The 15669-nt window shown below is 49.1% G+C and overlaps 1 protein-coding gene across 1 annotated transcript in view; it reads left to right on the top strand.

The window, feature by feature from the left end:
• Positions 1-15669, top strand: part of SYNJ2 (synaptojanin 2) — a 95125-nt gene that overhangs the window by 73634 nt on the left and 5822 nt on the right. The window contains exons 16-25 of the mRNA XM_081829208.1: positions 1374-1532; positions 3470-3626; positions 4596-4713; positions 8306-8524; positions 8644-8722; positions 9266-9434; positions 9877-10050; positions 12409-12543; positions 14201-14313; positions 15590-15668. Of these exons, the coding sequence (XP_081685334.1) occupies positions 1374-1532; positions 3470-3626; positions 4596-4713; positions 8306-8524; positions 8644-8722; positions 9266-9434; positions 9877-10050; positions 12409-12543; positions 14201-14313; positions 15590-15668 (1402 nt within the window). The remainder of the gene's footprint in view (positions 1-1373; positions 1533-3469; positions 3627-4595; positions 4714-8305; positions 8525-8643; positions 8723-9265; positions 9435-9876; positions 10051-12408; positions 12544-14200; positions 14314-15589; position 15669) is intronic.

Consider the following 15669-nt stretch of genomic DNA (forward strand, 5'->3'; position numbering starts at 1 on the left):
GGACATGATGCATGTTTTCTTTGTGTGTCCATTTAGTTAAAAAAAAAAAAGTCCAGCCCTTCTCACTTAGAGTGCTATTTTGAAATAGTAAACTTTGGACACATTCAAAATATTCAAAGGGCTTATAATGGAGCTTTTTTTTTTTCAACAACAGAAATATCGAGGATACCTATAAGTTAATACTCTATACCTCTGCTGCCCAGTAGGCAAGCCACAAGCAGGTATTTAAATTTAAATTCATTAAAGTTAAGTGAAATACAAAGTTCCTTGGTTACACTGGCCATGTTTCTTGGCGGCCACGCTGCGGCTGCTTGTGGCTGGTGGCTCCTGTTTTGGACAGTGTGGGTGGAGAATGTTTCCATCACTGTAGAACGCTCTGTTGGGCAGCAGGGCTCTACACACTCATTGATTTGGTTGTGATCATGTTAATCTTCTGTCCAGATTACTGTCGTGGGTTGCAGGGAGTGGAAATGCCACATGAGGATAATAGAAACAGGCTTTGGAGTTAGGCAGATCTGAGTCTAAAGTTGCCTTTGTTACACATCAGTGGTGTAATAACTTTAGCAAGCTCTTTTGAACTTTTTATCTGAAGGATAAAAAGGAGATAATGGAGAGCCGACAGTACATGCTTCCCAGGGCTGCTGTGAGGGCAGTGTGCCCCCAGGACAGAGCCCAGCACAGGTAGATGGGGTGGGGGTTATGTTGTGGCCACTGTCATTGGCATGTGATTCATGGCTGGGAAGGAGGGGCGAGGATCCTGCGCTCTCCAGGGCTGCGCTGGGGGACCACGGGCTCAGGGTGGGCTAGACAGGGCAGGGGAGAAAAGAATGGGACGGAGGGTCACAGGATGGAAATGGGTAAAATCCACGACATTTTACAAAGTTGCCCATTCCGAGCATTTTTATGTTCTTAAGCCTGATCCTCATAACACTGAATGTTTGGGCAACTCATCTTTGGATATAGATGTAATGAAAGCAGGAGCACAGCCCAATCTCAGAGCTGGGGCGGGCGCAGTGAAGATGGGCAGCCATGCTTCCTGGGATCGAGCCCCGCATCGGGCTCCCTCCTCAGCGGGGAGCCTGCTTCTCCCTCTCCCACTCCCCCTGCTTGTGTTCCCTCTCTCGCTGTGTCTCTCTCTGTCAAATAAATAAATAAAATCTTTAAAAAAAAAATTAAATAAAATGAAGGAAGCCACGTAAAAGCTCCTCAGTAGGTGTATGTGATTAAGGAAAGATGAGATGGTCCATGGGAAGTCTTTTGTTATGTAATATTTTAAGAAAAAACACATCTGTATCATCTGCCTGGTGAGTTTCCCTCCCCCTCCCCCACCTCCTTTGCAAATGGGCCGAAATGACTGTGATCTTCTTTAACAGGGAAGGAACATTTTTTCTCACGATTACGTGTTTTGGTGCGGCGATTTCAACTACCGCATCGATCTCACTTATGAGGAAGTCTTCTATTTTGTCAAACGCCAAGACTGGAAGAAACTTCTGGAATTTGATCAGCTGCAGCTACAGAAATCAAGTGGGAAAGTAAGTTGGGCTCTTAAGTCAGCAGCACACTCCGCTGGAGTCAGAGCTGCTTGGAAGGGCCGCGTGTCCGCATCAAGCGCAGCCCTGTGGGAGGCTGCTGAATGCTGACCACCCCGCCCTGTACTCACAGGCCAGCCGTGAAGGGCCTGCCGCACTTATATGTACTCAGCCACCGAGTGACACTCCAAGTACTCTGTTTTCGGGAGATCTCTGTTTCTCAATGGTGAGCACACACACATTAGAACAATATTTGATATACTTTATATATCAACTGCTGTGGATAATCCTCCAGACCATCCTACAAATTAGGTATTATACCCATTTTATAGACAAGAAAACAGAGGCCCAGGTCAAATGAGTCCAAGGTCGGGCGCCTGGGTGGCTCAGATGGTTAAGCGTCTGCCTTCGGCTCAGGTCATGATCCCAGGGTCCTGGGATCGAGTCCCGCATCGGGCTCTCTGCTCCTTGGGAGCCTGCTTCTCCCTCTGCCTCTCCCTCTCTGTCTCTCATGAATAAATAAATAAAATCTTTAAAAAAAAAAAAAAAATGAGTCCAAGGTCACACAGTCAGTACACAGAGCCATGATGCAGTCCACAACTGTCAAACTACAGAGTTCATGTTTATCCCCTACATGACCCATGTGCAGTTTTTTTTTTTTTAAAGATTTATTGATTTATTTTAGAGAGAGAGAGCATGAGTGGGAGGAGGGGCAGAGGGAGAGGGAGAAAATCTCAAGCAGACTTATGATACAGGGCTCCATCCCATGACCCCGAGATCATGACCTGAGCCAAAATCAAGAGTCAGATGCTCAACTGACTGAGCCACCCAGGCGCCCCCCCCATATGCAGTTTTTTAGTGACTCCTTAGGCTATGATGTGATAGGAAAGATTCAAGTATGGGATCTGTCCTCAGTTCTTCAGGGGCACCCTGGCCAGCTTCCAGATGACCCAAAGTGTATCTTCTCCACCTAATACCGTCTGCTCATTTTGGTGCCTGTTAGCTTTGTAGCAGGTGGGGCTCAGATGACAGAAGCACAGCCCCGCTCCATTTACCTTTTGAAAATAATACAGCTGGTCCAGTGTGCAGAGCTGGGGGAGGTAAGGTCTTTCCTACAGCGAGATTCAGACATTCCTCGAGGTTTTCTGTTCACTCCCCGCTCAGCCCTGCCCCGGATTGCCAAAGGGTGTCCAGATGGAAAAGTAACCACACCATACCTCTCTAGAACAGGTTTTTCTTCCTTCCTCCTACCAGTATTGTCCACACCCTTCCACAGATGCACAGAGAGAAGTAGTGAGGTCTGTTCCAGGGTCTTCTCACGGCCCTGGGGCTGGGTCCAGAGCTAAACAGAAACAGAATTTAGTTTCAGTTCTGTGCTTCTATTTACCCAACTCATTTAGTTAGCAGATATCAACGAAGGCCTTGTTAGGTACGGCCGGGCATTGCTCCAGGTCTGGCACTGAGCGGATGGGCACCTGGGATCCTCGCCGTGAGGCGATACATTGGATACCCGAGGTGGGTGGGAGATCCTGGGGTGGTGTGTAAGTCAGTGGAATGAATAATCATCACTCTCTTGCTAACAAAATAGCACACACGTGTTCAGTTTTATTTTTTAATTTTTTTTTTAAGGTTTTATTTATTTATTCATAAGAGACAGAGAGGCAGAGGGAGAAGCAGGCTCCCCACTGAGCAGGGAGCCCGATGCAAGACTCGATCCCAGGACCCGGGGATCATGACCTGAGCCGAAGGCAGACGCTTAACCATCTGAGCCACCCAGGCACCCCACGTGTTCAGTTTTAAACATACTTACAACTATAATGTAGATTCTGTGTCTTTTTAGGAAGAGAGCACTCTGGAATGGGCTTTTCTGTTTTTTGTTTTTGCGTACGCTGTACAGAATCTAGGAGAGCTAAGGTGGTCTTGGTCTTTTCTCCCAATAGATTTTTAAAGACTTTCATGAAGGCGCCATTAATTTTGGACCTACCTACAAATATGACGTTGGCTCGGCCGCCTACGACACAAGTGACAAATGCCGCACCCCTGCCTGGACAGACAGGGTCCTGTGGTGGAGGAAGAGGCACTCTTTTGACAGGACAGGTGCGTGAGATGTGTGCGCGCTCAGAGCTGGTGGTGGGTGAACGATCAATAGCATAGAAGGCAAGTCAGTCACGTTTATTCAGCACAGCGCCCTTTGCTACATAAATAGCATCTCTCTTGATAACCCCAAACTACAGGAAAGCCATTCCAGTTGGTAGCCCCTAAGCTTTGGAAGTTGTGCTTTGGGGAGCCCCCCGGCTCTCCCTGCCCCCACATCACGGCTGTCCCTCCCACACACACACACACACCACGCCGTCTGCCTTCTGAGTGGACAGCAAGGAGAGAAGCCGCGCTCTTCCTCTCCAGTGACTCACCCTCTCACACACATGCACTTTATCCCGCACATTTTGTTCTACCAAGCGCTGACCTGCTTAAAGCTCCAATTACACATCGAGCGTGAGCCAGACACAGGAAAGAAGAGTTTTTTCTCAATTCATTGCCAAGTACGTTTTGAATTGTTAAGTGATGGCCAACTCGCAAGGCAGTTGATTTAGAGCACCTCGAGGTAAAACAGCTCTGCTTTTCTGGCAAGATGGATGCAGAGATTTCAAAGCAGGGGATCCCGTCGTTCAGATCAGTCTTTGGACATCTGTGGTCATCCCTGGGGCACCAAGAGGCAGGCATACCGTGATGTCCTTAGCCGCGGCTTCACCTACATAGGGGGCTGCAGACTTCCTGTGTTCCAGTGGGCCCTGGGATGGGAACCCCAACAGCTACGTCTGCAGTCCCACTCAGCTTGTCCACTGGGGAGGAAGTAGGCAGCACTGGGTCCTCTACATAGATTATCTACCCTAGACCCCCCAGGCCAGCTCAGCAGGGTTTCCGGCCCAGCAGGTTAGAGCAGACGAGTCTGAGACAGGTGTGTCTGTGCGGTAGATCCCTGGTGTAGGCTTCCTCAGTCGGCATTCCCATATGTTGATACTGTTTTCTGTTGTATGTGGGTCTCTTGATTGGAATCCCTGTGAGTAGCTGGAGAACTCAACCTTCTAGACAACGATGTAGATGCTGATACCACCGTCAGACATTCCTGGTCTCCTGGTGCCCTCAAGTATTACGGCCGAGCCGAACTACAAGCGTCTGATCACAGGTACGGTCCTTGCCGCCTCGGGCACGTTCTCCTGGGCTGCGGAAAGCGACACCTGCTTATCCCCACAGAGAACGGACATGCGGTCCCCCCCGGGATGCGTGTGTGCACGCGTGTGAAATACAGTAAAGAGCAAAGAGTAGTGTGACCAATAGCTTTGTCCCCACCACCAAGAATGAATCCGTGTTGGTATTGTAATTGCTCGTATCATAAATGACCTCATTTATGAAAATTGCAAAGATGCAGCCTGTAGTATTTTGCAGTTTAAATTCCTACAAATGATGTCATCGTGCACCTTGCTTTTTTGTCACTTAATGTCTTTGAGATACAATCACGTCGGCATTACAGACCTGGCTTATTGCCTTATAATTGCTGTCCAGTATTCCACTAAGTGTATCGATGGAATTTACCCATTTACCTACTGGTGACATTTTTTTCTAATATTTTATCATTACAAATGTGAAATGGTTTTTAAGTGTTGGATTCTGAGTTCTTAAATGCTCTGAGCTGTTGGTTTGGCCTGGCGTGTCTTGCATTATGGATGGAACACAGCAGCAGGGTCGGTCAGCTCGATGTGCGCTGGGACCAGCCGCAGAGGGAGATTAGTCTCGTGGAACATCTTTAAAGAGACAGAGGGTGGCATTTGAGGGTGTGAATAGGAAGGGTTTGATCTTCCCATGGCTGCTACCAAAACTAGCCTGTCAGTTTCAACTTCTACAAGGAAGGAAATTAGGAGAGAGAGTTGGTGGTCAAGAGCCGGTCAGCCAGTAGGTCTAAATCTTTAGATATTCTAAATTCTTAGGAAACCTGTTGTGGCAAATCCACACCTAGAAATGAACCTCGGGAAATCTCCAGTTATAGGACTTTCTATAGCAAAGTATCAGTTTGCTAGTTCAGTGAGTGTCTTTAGAAGCAATTCATTTAACCTCTATTCACTGAAGGGCCTTGTATACCAGGCCCTGTCCCTGGCACAGTGAACAAAAGAGACAAGACCATATTCTCATGGAATTGTCTAATGAGGACAGACAGACAGTAAACAAATGTGAAAGGAAAAATAGTAGTGACAAGACTCAGACAAAGGGTTGGTGCTCTTTTATACCCAGTGTTCAAGGAAGGCCTTTCGGATATGATGACCGTGGAGCCCCAGACCTGAAAGAAGTGAGAGTGTGAGTCATAGGGGTGACAGGGGGAGAGCATTCCAGGGCAAGGCAGTGAACCTTCAGGGATCCAGAGAATCGAGGTGGAGTGGAAAGAGTAGAGGAGGTCATAGGAGCTGGGCAAGCAGTGCAGGCCATGTGGAACCCCGCGGGCCGCAAGAACGTTGGGTTTGACTCGGGCTGAGGAGTGGCATTATCTGACGAGGTGTTGACAGAATCAGCCCAAGGGAGTCCAGTGGGGCCAGGGAAGAAGCTAGTGCAGTAAGCAAGGGCAGTGCCAGCCTTGGACCAGATGGTCACGGGTCCCCATGGCGAGAAGCAGTTGGGTTCTTGATAGATTTTGAAAGTGGAGCCCACAGAATTGCCTGACAGATTGGATGGGGTTTTGGGGGGGAGCAGATTTGAGGAGGACCCCAGAGTTTGGCCTGAGCAGCCGGAAGGACGGAGTAGCCTTCGCTCTACTGGGATGCTGGGAGCTGCAGATCTGGACATACTGGTTTGAGGTGTGTCTTAGACATTTGTGGATTTTTCCGATTACACAAGCAGAGCCCCTCAGTTATTGACAGTTAGGGGAGACCTACGTCCACAAACAAACCCTCCGTAGTTCCACCCTCTGAGACAGTGTCTGCAGTGGTCTGTTAGGTGTCTTCTGCATTTTCCGTGTGCGTTAGAAGACTTTACACCAAAATGTTAACCTGTGTGCGGTGTGTGCTCGTGTGCAGACGCCCTTTCACGTACAGGTATGCGTGTGAGGACATTAGGATTATATTTTGCAGACTTATCATTTTGCTTTACTACATTCATATTTTTTTTTAAAGATTTTATTTATTTATTTGAGAGAGAGCACATGAGAGGGGGGAGGGTCAGAGGGAGAAGCAGACCCCCCGCCGAGCAGGGAGCCCGATGCGGGACTCGATCCCAGGACTCCAGGATCATGACCTGAGCCGAAGGCAGTCGCCCAACCGACTGAGCCACCCAGGCGCCCCTACATTCATATTTTTAAATTAAACGTTTTATGTTGAGGTAATTCTAGATTGGCACGTGCGGCTGTAAGGAATAATACAGAGAGCTCGGGTACTCTTTCCCAGGCCCTGCAGTGGGGAGGTCCTGTCACTCTGTAGCACAGTGTCATCACCACGATAGCAGCCATGTCACTGTCAAGACACAGCACATCCCCTTCATCAGAGGGATGCTCCCGGCGCCTTTTCACAGCCCTGCTCCCTAACCCCTGTCCACCACTGCTCTCCTCCTCCCTTTCCATAATTTCTTCATTCCAAGCATGTTACATAAATGGAATCAGAATGGGGCGGGGGGGACTGGCTTTTCCCCGCCAGCCTCATTCTCTGCAGATTCATGCAGGCGTCCCGCGTATCCGTAGCCCATTCGCATCCCTGCTGGGGGCGCTGCCCGCGATCACCTGCACCTGCCCCCGCCTTCCTCAGCGAGGAGGCTTCTCTTAAGCGTGTGCGGTTTCTCCCAGGAGGTTTTCTGCCACTCACTTAGTGCATATCCCTGCATCAGATTTTTCTCCATCTTCTTTTTTTTTTTTCTAGATGCAAAAAAACCCCCAAAAATCTAACAATGGCGATATAAGTTTGTGGGAGGAGCATACTGATTATCACTCACATCTCTTCATTTTTGCAGTGTTCCCTGGTTTTAAAGGTCACCGCCATATCATCTACTATTTTGTCTTCTGTTTTGTTTCCACTTAATACTGTATTATAAAAGTCTTCAAGATTACATAATCTTCATAATAGAGGATTTCCTAAATTTTTGTAAAGAGAGTAAACCCACCCCTCTAGCACAATGGCAATAAACGATTGCATTATTTCCTGCTGATCTGTTTTCCTGGGTATGTCAACTCGACTTCTCTGACATTATTCTTATTAATTGTGTAAAATATTATCATATGGCTGCACCATAACCTGTTTCCCTGTCATGGGACAGATAGACTGTTTCCCCTTCCCCCTTCCATCAACAGTGCTGTAATAATCATCCTGTGTATAAATCTTTGTGTGAATCTCTGGTCACTTTCTTAGAACAGAGTCCTAGAATTAAAATTAGTAGGTTAAAAGAGATGAACATTTTTGAGATTCTTAACAGCAATTGCCAAATAGCCCTCCAAAAAGCTTGAACCCCTAGCCAAGGGGGAATTCCCACTTCTCTCCATCCTTGGCAGTACTGACTAAAACCACATAGAAAAATCTTTGCTAATGGCTGGCACTGTTTTTTCTAAACCACCCTTAGGTGAGAATGCCAAGACAATGCTAAGATTGGGCAAAGATAGAATCTGAAAGCCTAGGACAGGACAGCCAGCTGCTGACACTGACCCCACACCCGTGGGTCATCGATGTTCGCTCTTCACAGCAGAGCTCTGGGGGTTGGGACCTGCTCGGCCCCGTTACCCATCACCTGTCTTCCCTCTGTGTCTAACGCAGACCCGTGCTGGCGATCGTGGAGGTGGAAGTTCAAGAAGTCGATGTGGGTGCTCGGGAGACGGTGTTTCGGGAGGTGTCCTCTTTCCAGGGCCCCCTGGATGCCACCGTCGTGGTCAACCTTCAGTCACCGACCTTAGAAGAGAAAAACGAGTTTCCTGAAGATGTGCGCACAGAACTCATGCAGACCCTGGGCAATTACGGGACCATCGTTCTTGTCAGGTAATTAGTGCCCCGGCTGGTGCGGGTCCCATGTGCGTGTTGGGTACATGGCCGGCCAGAATCCACGAGAGCTGCCGGGTTGTTCTTGGCATTGACTTGGCCCATCTCATTCATTCCAGGATCAACCAAGGGCAGATGCTGGTGACTTTTGCAGACAGTCACTCGGCTCTCAGCGTCCTGGATGTGGATGGTATGAAGGTAAGCCGTGCTCGGTCACCCATGGAGCAGGGAGCTGCTTACTCCCCAGAGTCTTCTTGGGCACCACATGAGGGCAGGAACTAGCACCCTTCCTTCTGGTGTCTATTTCTGGTCCCCTCGTTGAGGTCTCTAATGTCCAGCCCTGGCCACTTGCAGAATTTGGGGGGAAGAGCAAGTGTTAGAAAGTAGATCCCCCTGAGTCACTGGGTCTGTCTCAGCTCACACCTGCACATGGGAGGGCATTGCAGTCCTTCTCTTTAGACGGTGTATTTTGGACTATGCAGTGTACAAGGAGTTCCCATTTTGATAATATCCTGGTTTTACATTCACATGGCATGAAAAGCTGGAGATGATAATTCAACTTTTATTTGGGCCAAACGTGAGCTCTGCTGATCTTGCCTGAGGTCTAGACCCTCAACTTTTCATGGCAAAACATGAAGATTGGCCTGCTACTGATGCAGGAGTTTGAGCCGAACGCCCTTTGAAAGCATGGGGGTGGTTCTGAGGTCTGTACTCCTTCTCAGATGGCCACTGTGTCCTCAGGTGAAAGGCAGAGCCGTGAAGATCAGACCAAAGACCAAGGACTGGCTGAAGGGTTTGCAAGAGGAGATCATCCGAAAGCGGGATAGCATGGCCTCCATGTCTCCCACTGCCAATTCCTGTTTGCTGGAGGAAAACTTTGACTTCACAACTCTGGACTATGAGTCAGAGGGTGAGTAGCTTTGCAAGGACCTCTTGGTCATTGTGGCGAGGCCAGCAGGCAAGTTCCAGCAACCAGCATGAGATTTTCAAGACCCCTTCTCACACCTAAGGTGGCAGGCAGTCCTTGGAGCACAAGCACTATATTCTGTGTGCTCAGTTTGGCACTGTGCACATCTAGGGGTGATGCATGAAGCAGTAAGACCTGGAGCCGTCTGAAATGACAGTGAGAACAGTGTTTTTGAGGCTGTCTGGGCTGTGGGCTCAGTCCGTATCTCAGGCCTGAATGGAACTGGTGTCCTGTACCTGTTGACACGTGGGCGCCCCCAGGCTGCTGGAGGCTGGGCCGCAGGCGTCCCGACGCCGAGCAGCAAGCCCGGATGGTGAAACAGACCCACTGCCCGAAGGCTGTGCCATTTACCCTCACTGTGCACTGTGACATTTCCTTCCCCCAGGGGATATTCTCGAAGATGATGAAGACTATTTGGTGGATGAACTAAGTCAACCTGTGGTCTCAGATGGCGAGATGGGCGGGGACAGCCTCTCCGAAGGCCCCAGCTCCACAGCAGCAGTGCCTGTCAGCAAGTCACCTGCGCTCACTAAAAAGAAGCAGCACCCGACCTACAAAGGTAGCTTGGCCCTTCCTTTTCTAAAGAACCTCTGGCATCCGATCTGCTTTCTCTCCGCACCAGGGCATTGCATGAGGCCACCAGTTAAGTGCTCACAGCCCACGCTAGGGCTGAAACCACAAGTCCTAGCAAGTGGGTGGAGACCGGGCTCTGGGCCCGTATCCAGCTACCACCACACTGATTTTCTCTGTGCTTTTTATTTATTTATTTTTACCACTGGTACCGTTACAGCTTACCAGATCCGTGGTAATCCCTGCTTCCTCAGTATGTTTAAATGGCCACAGCCCTGAATTGGTTTTACGTTTGTAATTCTGTTTTTCTTCTCCACAATGTATATTTCAATCCCGTAAGAGACATACTTATTTTTTTATTGAAATATAATTGACATACAACGTTATATTGGTTTCAGGTGTACAACTTAGTGAACCTGTAATTCTATACATTACACAGTGCGTGTGGTTACCATGTGTCACCATATAATGTTGAAACAGTATTATTGACTGTATTCCTATGCTATACTTTTCATCCCTGTGACTGATTTTAAACTGTAAGTTTGTATCTCTTAATCGCCTTCACCTATCTCCCCCTCACCCCCCGGGGAGTCAACAACCAGTCCTCTGTATGTATGAGTCTGTTTCTGGGTTTGGGTTTTTTTTTGGCTGTTGTTTGTTTTGTTTTTTAGGTTCCACATGTACGTGAAATCATACTTGTCTTTCTATGTCTAATGTATTTCACTTAGCACACCGTCCGGGTCCATCCAGTATCTATGTCCTCAGTGCTGGGGTCTGGTTACATTCCTATAACATGTTATTACACAGTAATATGATACATTAGCATCATTCTATCATTTGAGACTTAAGCAAAGAGGGACTCAAAGTCCCGCAGATTAAACTGCAAAGCCCTAGGTTATATGGTGTAATGGCCCTTTTGAATAAGTTTTAAAGCCCGCTGGCCTTTCATGGGCTGGAAATTAGGGTCGTTTGTGCCCCAGCCCCAGACTCTCCCACAGCCACAAGTGGATTCCCACTGCCGCTCGCTGTGCCTTCCCCATTGGAGGAAAGCTCTGTCTGGTAGGTTCGGCAGCTTAGCATGTGTCAGGCCCCTTTGAGCTGCAGCTGAGAATACAGAACGGGGTGAAAGTGAATTGAGATGCTTCCCAGGGAAGGTAATTTGCCGGGAGAGGTGCAGACACCCCCAAGCCCCTTTGTGCCATGGTCCCAAAGGTGGTTAGTAGCCTGGCTGCATTGAGCCATCAGGAGCTCTTAAATGTACAGTTGCTGATCCCCATCATGGAGATGTGGGTTTGGCAGGGGTGGGCTGGGACCCTGAAAATCTGGTATTTCATGAAGCTCCCCAGGTGACTGAGATGCGTGGCTGGGTTTGGGGACCATTGCCCAATCGAGGTGGTTCTGTGCACTGCACATCCAGAGGGCTCCTGCCCTGAGTGGAAGTGGCTGAAGGGGCATGCTCTTCAGATAGCAGGCAGTCCTTTTCTGCGGAAGTGGCCATCATTCAGGAAGCCTCTCGAGGGGAGGGCACATATGTGCACCAAGACCTCTTGGAGTGAAAAATTAGTAGAGGGGCATGGGGCTATGTGGGCAACCTTGCCACCTGGCAGGTGTCGAGAAGGCATGTCCTTGATGCTGTGGGGGTTCAGGCATTCCCATTAGAAGGAGAAGCCCTGCCTCTTCCCAGCTCCAACCTCAAAAATACATGGGTTTGAGCTGTTGGAAATGTGAGGGGTGGAGCGTCTGAGCCAAAAATCGGGCTATGCTGTAGTGTGGGAGAGAAGACCTGCAATTTCCCCGAACTTATGTGTAATAAGTGTATATGTAATAAAATCAAAGCAGTCACGTCCTCACGCCCCTCCGAGCCTTAGAAGGTATTTGTAGGACAAGTCAGGAGGTCGATCACCTGTGAAGTAGCTGGCAATGGGTGACGGTGGGCAGGGACACCCCATACCAGGAGCTTGCCCCCGGATGGCAGGCTACCCTGTGGGCAGAGGCAGAGAATATTCTCAGCTTCCAAAACCAGCTGTCCTGTGTTAGAGTGAGGAATTCAAACTGAGGGGCTCTGGTCTTCAAGTGCCTCCTCTACTCTGTGTGAGTCTCCTTCGTTATTTTAGAAGGAGACACCCCTACCCTTGGAAAAATTTCCATGTCTCTCATGTCTGGACTGGAAGCCTTGTCCACAGTTCATCTCCTGTTCCAAGCAGGCAGTGGGTGCCCCACTCCTGCCCTCCCATGCCAGCAGAGAGGGGCCCCCTGCCCTGCGGGGGGCCCTCCTGCAGTCGGTTCCGCGCAGACCCGAGTCCGGGCCCTGCCTCACGCCTCACTCGCGTTCCACCATGTCCTCCAGATGATGCTGAGCTGGTGGCGCTAAAGCAGGAGCCGGAAGCAGTTGGAGATTTCCGGCACCGTTCTCCAAGCAGGTCTCTGTCGGTTCCCACTAGGCCTCGGCCACCTCACCCACCGCAGAGACCCCCCCCTCCAAGTAAGACTTTGTTGCTTTCGGCTTCCACCATGCCTGCTGGGAATAACCCCCTATTTCCTGCTACTCAACACCTGCCTCTGAGTCGCTGCTGCCTCGCTGGGTCCCCAGCGCCTTCCCCTCCTCAGGCTCCTTTTTGTGTCGATCCCAGAGACGGTTGTGTTTCTCACAGCAAACTACGTGATTCTTGTACACAGCTGTTCGCCTGCCCGTAGCCGTGGTTTGCGTTAAGGGGCTTTCTGTTGGAGATGGTAGAGAATGGAAAATGGAGGGGGCCGCCAAGCAAAGACCTTCTAGCACCTTCCTCCCCAGCCCCGCAGAAGTGGCCTTCTGTCCGTGCCTGCTTCCCCCCTCCCTGTTTCCCAGGGCTCCAGGAAGCCCCGATACCCGGCACTCCAGGCGTCCTGGCTTCTGCAGGCCCACACCTGCTGCCCCTGGCGTCCGGCCACCTGAGGATGGGCCCTTCCCGGCCCGGCCCCGAGGACGGCACTCCTCTTCCTGTCTCCTCCAGAGCGGTCCTTGGCCCCTCAAGCTTCCCTTAAGGACCTGAAAAGACATTGGTGACGGGCTTTTGAGCACTTTCTGTTTTACCTCTACTGTTTACTTCTTTCCCCCCACCCCGAAAGTGTGACAGTCAGAGATTTTCCCTCAGGCTTTACTTTCCCATTGGGTTCATCTTGGCTTACGTCACATTAGTAATCGATGGCAAGCTGGAAGCACGTGACTTTTTAAGCATATTCTTTCCTTTTCTGAGTTAACACTCAGAGATTAAAATACTAAATAAGTAAAAAATAAAATTTATATCGTATTGTGAAAATTTACAAAAATAGATACGTATAAAAAAATAAAATTTTAAAATGCACTTGATTGTCTACAAGTAACAATTGTCAACCACAAGACTTCTAGCCTTTTTCTGATTATGTACATCTATACCTACATGTGGTTATTTATTTATTTTTTACAAAACTGGTATCCATTCTGCTTGGTCCTTTGTCTTTCATCTAATGTCTGTGTCTTTAAATGTTCTTTTTTTTTTTTTTTAAAGATTTATTTATTTATTTTTAGAGAGAGAGCAAGCTCATGCCAGTGTCAGGGGAGGGGCAGAGGCAGAGGGAGAGAGGGTCCCAAGCAGACTCTGCACTAAGCACAGAGCCTGACGCGGGGCTCGATCTCACAACTCTGAGATCACGACCTGAGCCAAAAGCAAGAGTCGGACATTCACCGACTGTGCCACCCAGGTGCCCCTGCGTGTTCTAAAATATGATTTCCTAATGACTGTGCCATTTAATATCATTTATTCCCCTGCTTTGGGATTTTTTTAGATTTTGCCCACAAGCCATTTTTAAAATGGGGTCCTAATAACAGTAGTGTATTTTAAACCACTCCAAAATACATTGACTTTTATATCAGATTTTTGACCCCCCCCCCCAGGATGTTAGATTAAAATTTGCATTCAAATAATACTTATCTAGAGAATAGGCACAAACTGAGAATCAAAAGAGAAATTTAATACCGACCCTGTGGATGCCCACCTGCCCCACACAGGCTGAGACCCTAACCGTGTCCGTGGTTGGACTGGCTCTCGGCTGGCTGGGAATTGGCCTCAGAGCAGCTGGTGACTTCTCTAAGATTGAGACTCTGCCCTCGTTGGTTTTCACAGCTGGTTTAGTGGTGAAAAAGTCGGCGTCGGACGTGTCCATCTCCTCCGGCACCCACGGGCAGTACTCGATTTTGCAGACGGCAAAACTTCTGCCGGGGGCACCCCAGCAGGCGGTGAGTTCTTCTGTGTTTGGCTCAAAGCAAAACGGGCCAGCATTTCAAACCCAAGGGATCTGCCCCATGGTCCATCTTCGGCCCCTAAGATCCTGTGGGATTGCCTCTTCTCAGTGAACACATATACCTACATCTCTTTACCCTCTGCCCACCCACCAGCGCGCTCCCAAACCCAGAACTCAGGAGCAGATCTGTTACAGGGTTTCTGCATGGTTGTACAGAGTGTTAGAGAGAAAATCTTACTTGATGAAAAATCCCACGTGTCCCTGTGTGGTGGAACTGTTAGTTTCCAGACTCCTCTGCTTCTCTCCTTTCTGAGGCTTGCCGTTGACCTTGGTGTACAGAGCAGTGCTCGATAGAAGGCAAAATAGGAGAAATTCAGATCAGTTGTCTTGAGAGAAGAGGCTAAGAAGAAGGGGGGTAATAGGGCCTAAATAGTGCAGTACGGGAACACTAGTAATAACCACAGTGAGGGAGGATTATAGAGGCGGAAACTTCCAGAGGATGGCAGTGAGCTGCTCAGGAGGACAGGAGGTGACGGTCAGTGGCATGGAGGTGAGGGAGGTGAAGCCGGGATGCTGGGTGGAGGCGAGCTGTCCCAGGAGGCTGGACAGATGTCACGCGTGATAGCAGGAAGAGGGAATGAGTGGGCCTCAGTAGTTGACAACAGTGAAGGCAGGTCATCAGTGGTAACCCAGAGGTTTGGGTTAAGAGGGAGAAAGGTGAAGAGGTAGAAAAAGTTACTTTCGAGAAAAGAGTGGAAGGTGTTTTAATAACTTTGCTGAGCTGTGGGAGAAGTGGCTTCTGATGGTGCTTTCTGGCTTTTACCTGGTTAATTAAATAGATAGTGGTATATCCACATTGCAAAGACCTGTAACCAGCCAGTTTGGGAGAGGAGGCTTGCAAAGACCTGTAACCAGCCAGTTTGGGAGAGGAGGCTTGCAAAGACCTGTAACCAGCCAGTTTGGGAGAGGAGGCTTGCAAAGACCTGTAACTACCCAGTTTGGGAGAGGAGGCTTGCAAAGACCTGTAACCACCCAGTTTGGGAGAGGAGGCTTGTCAGCTCTAAATTATTGCATTCCTCTTCTTGGTATGAGAGTACTTCCGGGAGGAGGCTTGAGGGATGCAGTCTAGATTGGAGTTTGTGTTTAACTCCTGTCTGATGGAGCCCCGTGCCCCTCACCCCTGCAGATTGATCAGTAGGCAGTAAGCGGACCAGGCGAGCCTGTTTTCCTGCCTCTGTTAATATGCTTTTCTTCTTGTTTCTCTCCTGAAGCCCAAAGCCAGGATGGGGATAAGTAAACCCTACAATGTCAAGCAGATCAAAACTACCAATGCTCAGGAGGCAGAAGCAGC

This window comes from Leptonychotes weddellii, chromosome 8 (assembly GCF_054177405.1).
Source record: "Leptonychotes weddellii isolate Sample4059 chromosome 8, ASM5417740v2, whole genome shotgun sequence".
Taxonomy (NCBI): Eukaryota; Metazoa; Chordata; class Mammalia; order Carnivora; family Phocidae; genus Leptonychotes; species Leptonychotes weddellii.